Source organism: Zonotrichia albicollis, chromosome 3 (assembly GCF_047830755.1).
Source record: "Zonotrichia albicollis isolate bZonAlb1 chromosome 3, bZonAlb1.hap1, whole genome shotgun sequence".
Classification (NCBI taxonomy): Eukaryota; Metazoa; Chordata; class Aves; order Passeriformes; family Passerellidae; genus Zonotrichia; species Zonotrichia albicollis.
Window position 1 is genome coordinate 6,750,812 of NC_133821.1, and position 17,536 is coordinate 6,768,347.

At 41.4% G+C, this 17,536-nt stretch overlaps 1 protein-coding gene and 1 long non-coding RNA gene across 3 annotated transcripts in view; one reads left to right on the top strand and one right to left on the bottom strand.

The window, feature by feature from the left end:
• The window catches only part of CLIC5 (chloride intracellular channel 5), a 71,620-nt gene extending 60,881 nt beyond the window's left edge, over positions 1–10,739 (bottom strand). Inside the window, exon 1 of one of the 2 annotated variants that reach the window (XM_074536529.1) lies at positions 10,359–10,739. In XM_074536529.1, coding sequence (XP_074392630.1) covers positions 10,359–10,421 — 63 coding nt within the window. In that variant the 5' untranslated portion in view covers positions 10,422–10,739. The remainder of the gene's footprint in view (positions 1–10,358) is intronic. The other variant, XM_005490362.4, reaches the window with a different exon arrangement.
• A 68-nt stretch (positions 10,740–10,807) lies between these two features.
• On the top strand, positions 10,808–12,579 carry LOC102064421 (uncharacterized). Its single transcript, XR_271365.2, has 3 exons — positions 10,808–11,029; positions 11,802–11,854; positions 12,498–12,579. It is a non-coding gene; the product is annotated as an uncharacterized LOC102064421 (long non-coding RNA).
• The last annotated feature ends 4,957 nt before the right edge of the window (positions 12,580–17,536 follow it).

The following is a 17,536-nucleotide window of genomic DNA, read 5'->3' on the forward strand; positions in this document are numbered from 1 at the left end:
AATGCATAGCTGTGATTAGTATGATTGTGTGTTTGTTATTGGGCTATTCACTGTGAATTACTGAGCCTGAATCAGGAACACTGAATCAGCCATGCTAATGCTGAACAAAACCCAAAGGACACAAGAGCTATTGCCTAAAGGACAGAGCATAGGACCAAGGTGAAGTTCTTGCTGGCCCTCCTTGCACAAGGTCATGGCTTCTCAGCTTCTGCACCTGTAAAGTACTGACCAGTACTGTACAATGCTTTGGAAATGCTATAAAAAGGCATCTGGGTTTATTTTTTACCTCAGGGAATGGGTTTTGCAAAGAGAGTCATGCACAGAGGTGGCTGTCAAAGCACAGAGCAGCCTGCACAGCCTCCTTTGCAGAACTGGGATCTGAGGATGATTAATTGCTATCAACATCTAGGAAGTTTGGAGAATTGCTAGTATCACCCTGTGTTTTACTACTAAGAATTAAAAAAAAAAAAAATCTAACACTCACAAAAAAATCCATCTTCTAAACATTTAAAACTGATGCTAAACAGTCTTTTCTCAATAGAGACAGTTGTTGAACTCAGCTGTCAGATTTCTGAGATGGAGAACACAAGGATCAGCTCCTCATACTTTGAACTCCACTGTGAGCCTGCAGCAGCACAGTCTCTTTGGAGGTGATGAGCCCTTCTCCAAGAAGTAGAGCATTACATTTATGTCCTTACCAGCAGCAGAAGTTATAAAAAATATTATGTCTCCTTTGGCATCTTCTTGGTTAAATGAAACAGAAAATAAAGCCACACCTAAATCAAGCAAATTTCCTCTGTGCATAAATCCCATTCCCAGAATCACGAACAGGTTTTAACACCTGAGATATTGGCGAACAGTGACCTGAGTGAGATGTTTTTCTTAGACCAGAAGAAACAAAAAAATTGGCCAGAGAAGTTGTGGATGCTTAATTTCTGAAAGTATTGAAGGTTAGGCTGGATGAGACTCTGCGCAACCTGGTATTGTAGAAGGTGTTCTTGCCCAGGACAGCGGAGAAGGAATTACACGATCTTTAAGGTCCCTTCCAGCTCAAACCGTTCTATGATTCTATGAAATGCAAGAGAAGCAACAGAAATAGTTAAGAAATGGTTTCTTTATAGCAGGATTTACATTATAAAAGGGGAGGGGGGGAAATTTACTACTCCCATATAATATCCTTGCAAGTTTTATAGAATTTAAAGTAAATGAAAATCAGTTTCAGCCTTGAATATTAGGCGTTGAGCATTTTAACTAACTTTTGCAGCAAGCACATACAGGTGAATGCCATGGGCTTCTGTCATCTGCAATGCACACAAAATTAGCATCTATCAAGATGAGGATTTAGAAGAGCAAATTGTCACTATCTGAGCACCTTTATCCTCCTTAATAGAATGTCCTTTACACCAGAGTAGCTACAGCAGGGGCAGTTTCAACTCCTACTGTCCCACAGATGCATTAACACAACACAGCCCTCCTGAAATGCATTTCAATTAGTGCTTTATTTCAGTTTTATGAAGGGTTGGCAGAAATACATAAAAAGGAGTTATTTTAATGTCTTTTGGAAATCAGGTGCACAGGGGGAAAAAATGGAGAAGCCTTGAGTTCCAGATACACAACATCTTTTAAGAAGTAACCAGGATGATTTGGGGACCAACACAGAAATCATGGGGACTACAAGACTGATATAAATTTAGGAGTCTGTTTGTGTGTGAGAACAAGCAGGAAAAGCAGAGAAGATGAAACACATGTGCACAAACTTGGCACAAAAGAAGGACTGGTATCAGCATTTTATCAAGGTGAGGAGAGCCTGAAACACTTGCTTTGGGTCACTGAAGGAGGCAGAAAAGCACAAAAGTAAAGAAGTTCTGTGAAGAATTTGGGTCAAAACCTGGAAATATTACTGAGCTTAGCGTGTAAAATTCACATTGCAGGACCTTTTCACAGTTTGATCAGAAAAATAATAAAAATCAGAGGGCTTGAATGATGGGAGCTGTGCTGTTGCTTTCTATTAAGATAAAGTGCTGAAGTGCTCATTTGTTCATAGACTGGAAAGTAAAAAAAAAGAAGTTGATTTGGATTTTGACAACACTGGGGCCATTTTAACATGGCAAAGCTTTGCTAAGGTGTGTTAGAGAACTGCATCTCAGGGGGCTTTGTGATCAAATCTCTTTTCTGAGCACATCTCTCATGACACTGTACCCATGACGATTTCTGTGGTGCATCAGAGTCACCAAATCAAAGAAGAACACATGTTAAATCATGGAAGATGACTTCAGCCAGTGAACACCACCATTATCAAAATATAGATACACACAGAAGAGTGAAATCATAAACACTTCAAAAAATAAGTAATGAAATTATTCTTGAGAGAGACTCTCAATAATACTCATTTACAAAGAACCTTTAAGAGCGAAAAAAGTCCTATCAACTCATCATTCTACATTTATGTGTGTAGTGGCAATCAAGTTATGCAACAAACAGCACTGACATGTTGTAAATGCAATCAGTTAGATTAAGTTCTACCCTTAGGTATTATGAGATAAAATTACTGGCTTTGGAACTGCAAAACACAGCTGGATGCACTTTGAATTACTTCTGTTCCAGTGTAATAATTTCCAACTCTTAGGTTTAATATAAAAATCATGCCAGGAATACATGATGCTGATTAAATGCCTCAGATATACAAAAACCAGATTTTTTAAACTCATAGCTCCAGATGTACATATATACTCCTGCTACCCCATCTAGATGAGTTGTATTTCATGTCAGCAACACAGACGAGCAAAAAAATGGGGAGAACAAGAGACAAGGAAGGAAAAGGAATAAGGAAATTACCACATGAAACTTTACTGTGCCAAACAAATCACTTCAAGCTACTTACAAAGAACCTACTACAGCACTTCAGGTACTGGCTCTCATTTCCTACATCATGTAAGTTTTATAGACTGATCCAGCACAAAACCAAACCCTTCCTTATCCCAACAGATTCTCCCTGGCTTTAAGTCAACCTTGGCTTATAAAAAAGTTTATCACTGAAACCTTTTATTATTCATGTACAAAACTAACACATAAAGTCACAGCCCTTTAACATCTGCCTAACTCTGTTAAAAAGGAGTGATTTGAAAAATCTACCAGAGCTCCTTGCTGAACAATGGAAACACTACTAACAAAATAATGTTTCTGTTACCCCTGCAGCACTGCTGGGATTATTTTGCTCATATCTGCCACATTTTGAAGAATTATGTGCCACACAAGAACTTCATGATACTGTTGCTGTGATGATCAATGTGCTCTCCTAAACCACCCTTACACAGCCTTCCATTAAACTCTATTTAACAGGCAGGAGGATTTCATAGCAACATGAAACCCTGGAGCAGGGCAGACGTACTTCCTGCTGCTCTCCTGGAAAGGGTCCCTGTGTATTTTTGGGGTGTTATGTCAAATGATCCCGGTGACATTTGCTGGTCTGGATTAGTCCCAGCAGAGCCATGTATTGCCAATAAAAGTTTCCTGAGGACACTGGAGCTTCACTGTCATTGCTGAACCACGACACAGCAACCTGGGAGCCTGACAGATCGGAGCTGCTAGAGATGGAAAAAGAGCAACCTGCAGCTAAACATAGAGCACCCAGGGCACACTGGGGGCTAATTCTAAGTACCAGCAATAATAATTGCAAGTATCACCAGTTCTTAATGGTTAAATTAAAACACAGGATTTACCCAATTTGTGTGGCTTAGAAAAGCCAGAAAAAAGGAAGGAGCTAGCAAGTGGAGTTTAAACAAGATCTCAAATACACTTAGGCCTAATTGTGCTGCCACTGAACTCAGCAGTACAAAACTAACTTGCTTTTGTGGCTATGACCCAAGTTGAATGTTTATGAATTCTTATTTATTCTAATGGATCCCATTTAAAGAAAGTATGCATATTCAACAAAGCATTGAAATATGTTTCCTTTTAATCAGATGTTTTGATCACAAGTAACATGTATGTCAATACCATCAAGTTTAATAAAAAGCAAGTAGTCACAACTGTTTACAGAGGAAAACTCCCAAATCATGGCAGATCAGGGTATCACTCACCTTTAACCATAAACTAAGGATGAGACTGAACTTAGGTAGGACACACAGCTGGAAATCCCTTCTTAACTTGAGAACCAGTTTCCCAGGCAATCCTAACAACATTCCAGACCAAGTTCAAGGTGGCTGGGATAGTGAATATATCCCTGCCAAGTCACTTTATAAACTTGGCCTGCTTAAACAATTTACTGCCTGTCTCTAATATTCCCACCAACGAGGCCCTTGTCCTGACGCAAAACAAAACCTCCAAAAGCTCAGAGACAAAACAGACACACAGACACACAGACACAGAGACGCTGGGTTGTATAACTCAGGCTAAAGCTTCTTTAAAGTATTGTCTTTCTTCATCACAAGGCAAAACAAGCAACTTGTAATTTTAAAACATTTGCTAGGTGGTTAAATGGCAATTTATTGAATTATTTTTTAAATATGTAATTTTAAAGCAAAGATAATTCTTGCCAAGATGGATGTTTTTCCTCTGACTATTTTTTAATTATTTTATTGAAAATGCTTAACAAAAAAAATCTGAGAAGCAAAAATAACAGCAGTCCAGATGGCACTTCCCTGATTTAAGCAGGTCGGAAGTGGAGTTGTTACTGATTTGTCACTGTGGTCACTCCTGATTTGACAAGATCTTAGCAGAACCACTACACTGAAATACTCGAGTCCCCCTGCATGGAACTTTCAAAACTCCTTTACAGATGTTTAAACAAACTAGTAAAAATGATTTTCCTCCCTGGTGTCCAGGCTGCTGGAAAACCCTGTAAATTTTGTAACCTTAATAGCAAAGCACAAGGCCAGGATGCTCGAGGAGGAGACTCAGGCTGCTGATCATGAACTGCCTCACCAAAAGCAGTTTGAAGACACAAACCATGGTGCCCAACACTTGCTTGGCAGCTCCAAAAGGTAAAAATTCAAGATACACAGTAAACCCTGTGCTGCCACCACGTCCAGGGTGACAGCTGAAGTGTCAGAGACTGCACACACTGTACACATCTGCTTTGTAGGGTGGTTGTAGCTTTTTCAAAATGTGAAAGGCTTGGCAACAAAAAAATGTTATGGTCAGTCCTGGAGCACCAGACAGGTCGGACCAGATGTTTCAGTGTCATTATTCTTCCTTGTGCTTTTTTTATCTTTGTTATTTCCTTTTTATCTAGAAAGTTTAGCTAAACATAGGAATAATTTTGTATGAAAGCCAAGCTGAGCTCAGGAAATACCCACACTTCTCAGGAAACAGAAATTAACCTAGAGCCCTCCATTTCTGATTCTGATTTCTAATCATCAGCAAAACCAACTTTTTGAGGGCAGTCTGTGAATCAAACACACTGCAGAGCTTGTCTTGTTACAAAGGGTTAAAAAGCTCCTACCAAGTTATCTTTCCCTGTTTGCAAAGCCAGTACTGGTTGTGATAACCCTGAAATTCTGAAACTGAAATCAGTTTTCTTATCAGAGTGACTCTCTCATATTAAAACCACAAAAGCCTTAACAGTGGGGAATTATTGCTTGTAACAGGTGTAACACTTTTTTTTTATATCTTCCTTTCAGGCTATGTGACAACACTTCACCAAAATCCAAACCAAGGTTGGTTTGAAATCGCCTTTCAAGCAGAAATAACTTAAAAAAAAAAAAAAAAAAAAAAAAAAACAAAACAAAACCCCACCCAGCTTGCGTCTCACTGAGATAATTTCTGGGATAACTGTGTCCACAAGAAGGGCAGCAACACCTTCCTGAGAGCAGCAGCTCCTGGGGCTTTGCTGGAGCACACTGCTGTGGGTGACTGCTCTGTCCTGGCTCTCTGACTGACCCATTCACTCAGAGCAGTAAGCTTGGTACTAAATCTTGCCATCACTTTTGGACATAATCCTAACAGGCCCAGTCAGCTGTAGATGGGGACATGTCAAATGTCTGAAGTAGAGACTGTGGAAGTTCAAGGCCTCTGAGTTCTCTTTTGATTTCTACACTTGCAGCACCTTCACATTCCCTAGAAGGGTGTTCAGTGCGACTGTGGGCGAACACTGAGAAGTAAAGCCTTGCACATTTAAGCAAAAGCTCTTGCTCAGCTAATCCTAGAATGGTTCGGGTTGCAAGGGATATTAAAAGTGATGTCATTCCAACTTTCCTGCCAAGGGCAGGGACACCCTCTACAATACCAGGCTGCTCAGAGCTCCAGCCAGCCTGGTCTTGAACACTGTCAGGAATTCACAACTTCAGGCAGCCTGTCCCGGGACCTCACCACCATTAAATACAGAACCTCTTCCTAAAATCTAATATAAACCTAGCCCCCTTTAGCTTAAAGCCATCCCACTTTATCCTGTTTGCCCTTGTGGAAGGTGTCTCTCTATCCCCTTTAGGTACTGGAAGGTTCTATAAGGTTTTCCTGGAGCTTTCTCTTCTCCAAGCTGTTTTCATAGCAGAGGTGTTCCAGCCCTCTGATCCCATTTGTGGCCTCTTCTGGGCTCATTCCTGTGGGTTCACATCTTCCTTGTGCTGAGGAGCCCCGAGCTGGATGCAGCAGTGCAGGTGGGGTCTCAAAAGAGTGGAGCAGAGGGGCAGAATCACCTCCCTTGACTGACTGGTCCCTCTGATTTGAGTTCAGCCCAGGACACCAACGAACATACCCATAATATTAATCCATCAGTGCCACAGCAATGACTCCTTCTGCCTGCCAGCTTACCACACATTCTCCTACCCCCATGATATCACCATCTTTTCTCTATCAGAAATAAGGGTTAAGATATCTTGTTATAGAATGTTTCAAAAGCAGGAAGATTTTTAAAATTAAATTTACTTTGGTTCACTTGGTTTGTTTGCTTTCTAAACTGCATTCTGAGCATGCAGTCCTCTCTGCATCATGTTTTGTTTTCCATGGGTACAATGTATCTCCCTTCAAATTAATTTTTGATATTAGGTACTACTCTAATCCTGAAAGACAAGGAATGCACATCGAAACACCTGTTTCCACTGCAAACAAAAAGAAGCCACAAAAGTCCTGCGGTCCTCCCTTATGGGTTTTAATTGTATTACTTAAGTAATAAGAGCACTATTTCAATTTTGCCATTATGTTCACGCATACAGGTGCAAGATTGCCAGGAAAAGCTAAATATACCTTCCAGCAGGGTGTCACTGTTGTTTATACAGAAGCACTTTGCTTCTCCAGCACACAGAGGACTGAAATCAGCCTGAGTTGCAACAAGCTGGGTTAAGCACAGAGCAGCCCGACCTCCCGAGGTTCCCTTCCCCACGTCTCACAGCACCCCGCATCAAACCCTCCTCTGTGGCAGCCTCCCCCAATTCCCTGCCAAACAAGTTTAGAGAGGGAATTGCTGCTGGAGAGTTTCAGTGCTCAGCAAAGGCCTGCTCACACAAGCTGCACATCTGATCAAGGCAGCACCACCTCCCTGGCAGAGCTCACCCTCCCACCATCCTCGTGTCCTGCCCCAGATTTGGGGGGTTTGCTCTCAAACACGCACCTTGCAAGAACAAACACTTGTTCACGAAAAAATCTCACAGATGCAGGCTGGGGCACCGTTAGAAAACAAGTGAAATCAATGGGGATGGTAACAAATAGGTGTGATAACCACCTAACTGGTGCCTGCCACAGCAGCTCAGCCGTGTCCTGGCGGTGCCCAGCCCGTCTGCGCAGCCCAGGAGCTCCCGAGCCAGCCTGCATTAGGTTACAGAGCAGCTCTTTTGGTTACAGCCCTGCTCCCTGCTTGTCTGCCTGACTCCTGCTTGACAAACACCAAAGGGAAATAGAGCAATTGTGTAACACCTTTCTTTTTTTAACCTGAGACAGAAAATGCTTTTATTGGGGACACTGTGGCTGGTGAAAAACAGCCCTTTCTGGTTTTTTTGGGCTTGTGGAAGATACAGTTTCCAGCAGGCCACATCTACTGCCCTACATTTTCTCACTTGTTGCTGCCTTTTCTGTGGGCTCCTTCAGAGATGCAGCACAGAACTCTTCCTTGGGTGAAGTATCACCTCTATGAAACTCAAATGAGGAACTGCTCATTGATCTTAACATCCTCTGCTGTCAGAACTTGCCTCAAGTGTGGTCCAGTATATTTGCATTTGCCACTTGTCCCAGTATCTTATGGTCCTCCAGAAGTTCCCACTTTTCTGTTCTTTCCTGCCTTAAAGCTGGCAGAATAATTCTTTTCTTTTGCAGAGTATCTCCTGGATCAGCCTTCCTGTTTACCTTACCAATATTCTATTCTTTGCAGTCATCCTCCAGAAACGTTTTCACCTGTTCATGACTCTCTTACATTCTCATATTTTTCAGCTTGTGTCTCCTTTGGATGTTCTCTTTTTATTTTTGAACTTCTGAGGTGTATAATTTAATACTCTGGTCACATGCTTTACCATAGAACCTTTTAAACTTTTAATTAAATTAATGGCACCTTTCCAAAACATCAAGAATTGCAATTTTTCAACCTAAATGGAAAGTCTCCAGGAAGATACCAATTAATTCTTCTGTTCCAGCTCTGAGTTTTATGTGAGTCTCTATGCAATTCTGTAATATGCATTATGCAGGAAGTCACATTACTAAAAATGTTCTTTCTGGAGCTATAAATCTTCAGGTAGTGGCATGGCTTGGTTTAATGCAGTACTCATTTTCCCCAGTACCTTATAGATCCAGAGCTTCACACAATGAATCTGAGCAATGACCTTCACTTTAACAACTGATGCAGTCAAAGAACCACATATCACAAACATCCATGTCAGCCTCAGTGAAATAGTGTGAGCACTAAAACAAATCAGTAGCTGCATATTTCCATTCCAGCACACATTTGACTGATGACAGAGTACCAAACAACATCACAAACCTATTTTTTAGCCCATAAACATCTCCATTAAACACAATTTGGTAGAAACAACTTGTAAGAGGTGAGGTGTCTGGTTGTATGGAGTCATGCTGGTCCATTTTATTCCATTAAGCTCTCTGTAAAAAGTATCTATGGGGCTCTTATGAACCTGAAATTCTTGTCAAATCTGTTTGCTATGGAAAAAGACCTCACTGCATTCTCACTCACAGCACCTGCACCTGAACTGACTGGTTTTGGAAGATGTGTGAAGAGGCTGTGTATACACATCATGGATGTGGCTGACATTTCAACTTACAGCCCAAAATATCCATCAGGGAGTACAAAGCAATTACACACTCTCATCTTGACAGAAGGGAGGGGTTGGAATTTGCTTTCCTAATCATTCAGGGCTCTGTTTGCTAAGGGTCTGAGGTAACTCCCACATATTAATAATAATCCAATGGATTTACAGGAATGGATTAGGCTCAGAGAGACCAAACACCTGCAAGTGTTCCAGGCCAGACTGAACAAGATTTTAAGCAATCTGGTCTAGTGGAAGATGCCCTTACCCATGGCAAGAGGATTGGAACAAGATGATCTTTGAGGTCCCTTCCAAACCAAGCCATTCCATGATTTTACGTGGGCATAGGGTATCTCAGCCTCAATGTGTGTAGAGGCCTTAAAACATTCTGAACATCAAAAAATCTGAGCTCTTCACTGAGAAGAGTTCGCATGAAGTTTGCTATTAATAAGATTGTATGTGTCACAGGTTTCAACCGTGCCACTGATTTTAGTGGGAAGGTTTTTACAGCCCAGGACCAATTGTCATACACAACTTGAAACATTCTGAAACCCTACCACATAAAAGGTGTGGTATTTTTTCTATATTTTCATTAAATTGCTTTCTGTTCTCAGTTACTCTTCTATAAAATCAGAATGAGCTTCAGTCTGAGGAAACTGACAGTAAAAACTGATTAAGTTTTTATTGGTTTAGGGAAAAAAAGGGAAGCATTGCAATAAATAATCAAAAGACTGACAGCTTATCTCAGTCCTTCTTGTTTTATGGTTCATCAGCATTTCAGACCTGACAGCCTCTGCTGAGATACCAAATCCTGGTACCCCCCAGCTCTTCCCAAAAATGGAAAAGAAAGTCAGGATTTCATAGAGCAAAACCTGAAGCCTACAGCCTCAAGTCTAAAGTTAGGACACAGTACATTGCAGGCAGCAGGCTAAGAATAACAGAACAAACTCAGGAGGAGAGAATTAACAATAAAACACAGGAACTGTGACTCTCCCTCCACAACATTACCTAATTCTAATGTCACGAAGAAGAAAGCAGAGTGAGCGTGTGTGCAGGAGATAACAGGCTGCCACAGCACTGCTTCTGGTCAGCACCACAAAATTAAAGTTTGATTATTCAGTAGAAGCTGAGCCTATCTGAGAGTCACACCAGTGTCCAGTTCACAGCGCAACTTACCTTCACAAAGAGCTCAATTTCAGGGTCCTTTCCTTCCCCATTAGCAGCAATAGAGTCTGTCATTTTTCACCTCCAAGGCTACCAGCTGATCTCTTAATATTAAGTGGCAAAAGGAGGTTTCAACTGCACCGGCGTGCGAGTTTCCCTTGTGAACCGCTCCCACAAAGCTGTTAAAACATCACTTGTAGTGATAAAGCTCGAAAGCACTGCAGTAAACAAGTTTGCAGGCAATTAAATTAATAAGAATTAAGAGAAGGCAGGCAGCAGAGGAGCAGTCCCTGTTACGGTAGTTCTTCAGAGCAACAAGTGCTGCTGTGCTCTGGTACAGTATCCTCATCTGTCAGAGCTGCAGCCCTGCTGCCTGCCCAAAATAGCCCCGAGCATAAAAAAACAGAGGGTGGGGTTAAACTCAGAGGGGAGGAGACAAGCTCCTGGTACCTACGGCAGGATCGGTCTCTGAACAAATAATTCTGCTCTTCCCTGTTTTCAGCGTTTCTGTTGTTCCCTCCCTCATTCTACAGCAGGGAGCACCAGGGACAGGGAAGAAGGAAGTCCTGCAGCCGGGCTGGTTTCGGTGCTTTAAGCAACAGTGATGTTTTTTCTGCTTTTCTGAAGGGTGTTTGTCCTGCCTGTAGGTGTTCAAAGTCCTAACATTGTTATTGCTAAGAAAGGTAAGAGAAAAAGAGCCTGTGCACTGGCTGTTGGATCAGTCAAGGAATGGGAAGAAAAGCAGAGCTTTGCCTCAGCAGCCCCCACCATGTGTGGGGTACAAAGTGGTGCAGGAGCCAAAACTGAGTGAGAGAAGCACCTGTGATGTGACCACTGCTGATGGAGCTCAGGAGCAGAGGAATGGCAATGTTTGGGTCCCGTAACAATTTCTCAGCATGTCCCTCGGGGTGCTGGTTGTAGAGGGGGGCAGGAGGGTGATGATTTGCTGGATGGAGCATGGGAGGACAGTTCCAAGGGCCTCAACCTGCTGCTGACATGCTGGTGTCATCCCTACTCCCTTTCCTTCGCCCTGCATTCCTGGCGTGACTCACAGGGCACCACACAGCAGCGCCGAATGAGGTGGCACCTATAGAAAGTCCTGACACAGCCAAAAGGCACGAAGGGAGGAAGTGCTGGCACAGGTGGGGACAGCAGGCAGAGGTGAAGGGGTCAATGGCACCTCCTCCTCATCCCATCCCTGCCTGGAGGGACTTTGTGTCCTCCTGCCTTCGGGAAGTCTCTCCCTACACTTCTGCCCCGATCCTGTTTCAGGACTGCCAAAGCTCTGGCTCACAGGTTGTTGGCAGCTCGAGCTGCCAGACATGAGCAGTTTTATCTTCCCCTTCTGACACAGAGATGCCTTTTGGGGAGGGTTTTGACATGATCAAACTCTCGCCCTTCCTGAAGGTGCTCTTAGCTGTGTGCTTCTGTGGTGACCTCCAGTTCTCTCTGTAGGCATTTGACACAGCTCCAGAGCAGTCACAGCCAACACCTCCATGGCCCTTTGGGTAAGTTTTATGGGAATTTTCCCACAGCAGCTGCTTCATGTGCACTACATGAAGGACTGAAATGGTTAACAACTAAATCTCATTATGCTGTTGCAACTGTAATTACAACATAATCATCATTATAATTACTGTAAAAGTATGCTTATGGTTTTTAGATCTAATTAGCACTCATTCAAATAACTGGAAGGTTAACTATAAGAGAATTAAATGTTATTACTCCTTTGATTTCAAATTTTTACATGTAATTTTTGGACTAGGCACATTAATTACCAAACATTTAGAGTACAATTATTCTTAAGCCTACCGGCAAGTTTCCAAGGACATGGGCTAAGTGTACTTACATGTGGCAGAAAGAATCATTGCATTGTAATTATGCATTACAGTTATAAAAGTCTGCCAAAAACTTGAGAATAATCACTGTATCTCCAAAATGCATACCAAAATAATGCATTATTAACTATACAATTATAAGCTTTTGGGATTTGCAGAAAAAATGTTTTGCTCTAGCACCTTGTGGTGACATAATTTCCCTTTAATAAGGGTTCTTGGGAACAATAGGAAATGGATCATCTTGACTGAGGTTACCTGTAGCTCACTAAAAACATTGTTTTTCAGCCTCACTGAAAACATTGTTTTGATATAGGCAAGTGGTTTAAACAAGTTCTATCCCAGGACCATTGGCTCTGGAAGAGAAGATACTGCCAGCTATGAGCACAGTAATGAGGTAGTGCTGCTAATGCTAAACCAAAGGGTAGAAATAAAATCAGCTTTCCAAACATCAGCACTTACAAGTTGTGATGCATGTGACCTATTTAGATGTCTATTTTAGAATGAAAAAATATGCCCTAGAAGTGTCTAATTTTTTCCACGGAGCCCAGGGTAATGAGATAAACATGTAATGGTCAGACAAATCCTGCAGTAATTTTTAAGTAGAAGAAATCTATGGCTTTAGAGACTGATTTCTGTGCTTGTGCCACCCCTCACTCCAGAAGTTGTGTGTGCCTTGTGCTTCTGAAAGTCAAACTCTAGATGTAGCAATTTCAGTAGAGCCTCAATGTGTTAAAGCATTCAAATCCTTCCCTCCCAATTACTGTCTGGGTTTAGTGGTGTGTTATAATTAGTAATTAGTTTGCAGATGAAGATTATTGTGCTGAGGCTCAGCAAAGCAGAAGGGAAACTTTGCAATACAAAGGGAGCAAAGGTGTCCTGCAGCCATTTCCATCCTAACCCAGATAAAAACTACTCCAGGGATGGGCCAGATCCCACCTGGCTCAGGTGCTCTGGCCAGTGCTTCCACTGGGAGGTGCCTTCCCCATCTCCTTCCACCTCACCCCTGCCCCAGGACCTGATATGGGGTGCTCAGAGGCTACAGAAGTTGAGGAGTAAATACCACACATCTGGTGTTCCAGCTCTGCTTTTAGGTATCCATGGAAAGAATAAGCTAGCCTGCCTGAAATAAAAAAAATCGCTCTGCTTTACAAAAATACCCCCATGGGATCCCTAGAAGGGACCAAACAACAGACAACATAACTTGTTCATATAATGCTGTTTTTTTTAAAAAAAAGAGATTCTGGGAGCTGAATTTAGGATAAAGATTGTAGAAGGCAGTGAGTAGGAGGAAATATATATAGATGCATATATATATATATATTTATATATTTTTATATGCACTGCTTTAGAAATCTATTCATGCATTTACTGTTTTCTGTCATATAAAACTGACTTATCACTTACATCTGGGTGGAACCTTTCTGGCTATAATGGTTTTTAGTGTCTACACAGCTCTTTTGTGTATTATGAAATCAGCTCTTTCTTCAGCCAAATTAAGGGTAAGATACTGATAAATAATTAGTACACTCTCATTTTACTGCAGAGAATGAGTCACTTAGTTTGGCCTATCATTTTCTCACAAGTCAGAAGTAGCAGAGGCTTTGAGTTACACACAAGAACATTAGACACTGAATTATGAACTCCTCATAAGCCAAGTCATTATAGTTTGAGGTTTATGAGATATAGAAATGAATATGAGCACATCATCCCATTAATAAAAGAAGAGATGGCTTCAGAAAAGGAGCAGCCACGTCCCTACGTAAGGCTCTATTGTAGGTGAGCCCTGGTGCACTATCAGCTTTCATAGGCCTGATCCAAGCTTCACTTCCAGCAAAGATTTGTCCCGAGGGGGTGAAGCAGAGGCCAAGCATCCAGAATGTAACTCTATCAGTTCTCCAGCTCACTGCTACCTTACCAAGAAGGATCAGAGCACAAAGCACATCCATCCCCCAGTGCTTCCATCCAGCTCCTTCCATCAGAGCAGGTATTGCAAGTTTTATACGACACAGGAAATATTTTTCATTGCTCTGATGAAAAGATGTAAAAGCTTGGTGCAGCTGCAGTAAATACAGTAAATGGTATTCAGGCCTATGATTTTACCAGGGAATTATTTAACTGCTTAGTTGTCAAAAAACTCCACACCTAAGCAGCAGCCAGGGTAGTTTGAATGGGTTATGGAAACATCTCTTCCAGAGGCAGTTCTGAATTACTGGCAATTTCCAACTGCATTTATTGGATGCTGGTAGTTTTGATATGCAACACATTTAACAAGTTAAAAACTGCGAATAATCAGTCCAGTAATTTCTATTTTATTTTGAGTTACAGTGTGTTACTATAGGTTTCTTGTCTGAATTTCAGAAAAATCAGAAGATTTTTCTCAGATATTTGGGGCCAGACAGCAGATCTGTTCCCATTCCCAAATGTACAAGCCATGCAAGGACATACAAAGCTCTTATCATTAGCCTCATGCCAGCACTCAGTGACCAGATACTTTCCCTTGACTCTAAAGATGTACAGTACCTCAAAAAGTGTTGGTTTGATGGAAGAACTGTGATTTTTTTCCTTTGTGTAAATTTTCCCACACACAAGGTAATGGAAGAAAAGACATCAAGAGATACAAAAACAGCTGTGCAGCCTGAATGTTCCAATAAATGGGATGGGATGGAAAAGCCTAGAGCAGAAAACTTTGTACTCCATTAACTGGCCAGTTTGAGGTAACCCACTCCTTACCCACCCCCAGATATTATGAATCCATCACAGCCATGAGTTACAGCAGCTCTCCTTTATCTTTTTATTAAAAATCATTATTTTTGCTCTAAAATGATCTTGCTGAAACTCTTCTGTTTAGCAGATTGAATCAGTTCAGACTGGACTTTTGCAAAGTTCTAGTCCAAAACCATGGAATTATTTTTATATATAATTATGTTTTCATGTGGATGCAGCATCAAACTTTGCTGTAACATTAATAAGCATTAACACCTTCAAGAGAAAACCTGAAGAGGAAAACTGAACCTCCTGTTCAGCGTGAAGAGGGATTGCATTATGGATTATGATCTCAGTGCTCACACAGAGACAGCCTCAGGTACCCATTTGTAAGGAAGTGGCTCTGAAAAGGTACAAAATCATTTCCTGATGCTGCATTCAGTACAGTGGCTTCTAGAGGGCAGTGGTTTATTTCACTATCATTCCAAAACTGACATTTCAATTAAAAACAAAAGATACTCCCAACCAGGACTGGGACTGCTCTGGAAAGTGGTATTGTAGGAGATACAATGGAGAGCATGACAGATTGTCCCAAACTGTGGCCCTATGGATAATGTAGCTGATAAAAGGAGAAATGTAGAAATCCTCAGCTCCTGCTTTTCAAAATGAATCCTCCATGCTCTCAAGTGTGGTGGAGAAAAACAGCACCAGGTAATTGTGATGTACCCATTGTTGTTGACTCACTACTGTCATAGAACTAAAATTACATTCTTTTACTTCCAAGCCTGCAACAGAGTAAGTAATGCATATTCCTGTCTTGTTTTACAGGAGTTCAGCATGCAAGTCCCTTTTTATATTATTTGTGTTCACTTCTTTGTATGCTTCTTATGGTAAAGTCTATCATAAAGTCTTCTTATCATTAAGTCTAAATTAATTAAGATTTGAAGTATGAACATGCAAACTAGGATTAAATCCCTTCCCAAATAAAAGACCAGCACACATCACACTACTTTAATCCTGATTTACGAATTATTATTTACAGAAAGTATTTAAAATGGCATGTACAACTCACACACATCTCAGGCTAGGCTTCAATTGCTCCCAGGAATTAAGGCTGAAAGAATGCACAGTTGCTGCTGATTTCATTGGTGTTTCACACTGTTGTTTAGAAAACAATTTGGCTGAGAGCTGAAATTACTTTCTATGTTCTGATGCACATTATTTCTAAAAGTTGAAGCCTTCAGCAGCTGAGTTTGAAATTATTCATGACTCAGGCTGGTCCCCATGGGTTTACTCACTGTCATCAGTACCTGCAGGGCAGGTAATGTGCATGGATCTGCACTGTGGATTTCAGAATCCTCTGCAGTGTAGATACTGTTTGTCTTAAGAAAAGGGCCTCTGGATTTTTGCTCCCTGAAAAACTCACACTGGATCAGTGTGAAATAGCAGGGCTCAACATCCTTACCTCCCTCTGTGGCAGCAAAGTTTAACCTCTGCTATGGTGATGCCTCTGGTCAGTGGCAGTGCTGCTAGCCTGGGTTAATGGAGCTGGCTGACCTTGAGCCTCTCTGTGACCTGAAGAACTCTTCCATTCTCCTTAATAAATTGCCTTCATTCATTTTTCATTTCACCTTTTGGTACTTCTGTGATAAACTTTCCACAAAGTTTGCCAGCTCACTTGCCTTAGTGCATCACCTCAAGCTGTCATGAAATGAATGGCAGGTTCTTTGTTCTTTTTTCCTTCCTAAGAACTTCAAAGTAAGAGTTCCACATCTTGCAGCACCTAAAGTTGACTTGGTGATACTCCATTTTAGGTTTGGTTGGATTTTTTTTTTTTGCTTGAGGACCCTTTTCACTGCAGAGTTAATGCCAACAACCAGGATGAATTGAAGCAAGGTGGTGAGTTTAGCACTGATGTGAACTTCTCTTCTGCTAATACTCTTTTTACATTAACAGAATTTTGCTGGTAACCATCACATTACCAGCTTTTTGCAGGTGACCAGCAAACCCAGCTCATTAGGACTTCAAAGAACATATCCCACATCCTTAAGTGAAAGATGGTGGTGATAATTCTTGAAAAGGTGGTTGGCTTAAGACCAACAGTACATTTTTAGTGAAATTCAGCACTGAGCACAGTCTAAATAACAGTGGTGCCTTATTTAAGTCTGTCAGAACTGGGAATACTGGGTAGTCTAACTAAAAAGACATGAGGGGGTTCTTTGCCTCTAAAATTGAAGATTTTCCAAAAAAAATCCATCTTTTGCCAAAAGCACAAATTTTCACAGAATATGTAGCAGGTATCACTTTTATAAAAAAAGTGTGGCCCCTTGGCCACTGGCTGTAACACCTGGCGGCAACCTCACAGACCGCCAGAATGTCAAAGCCCAGTTTGTCTTTGCAGTCTCACTGCTCTGACACAACTCTGATGCAATTCTGTAGAAAATGGACTAGGCTTTCCTGTGAGACCCCCATCAGCTGGAAAAGTTCTAATGAGATATGGACCCCTTTACTCATAATTAGCAACTTCTACCCATTTCTAGTCAAGCAGCAAGTCACAGTTGATACCAGACTAATTAATAAATATATATAAACGTGTCTATGATGTTGAGAGAAAACTAGATTCACCTGCAGAGGGTGGCAGCAAACAGA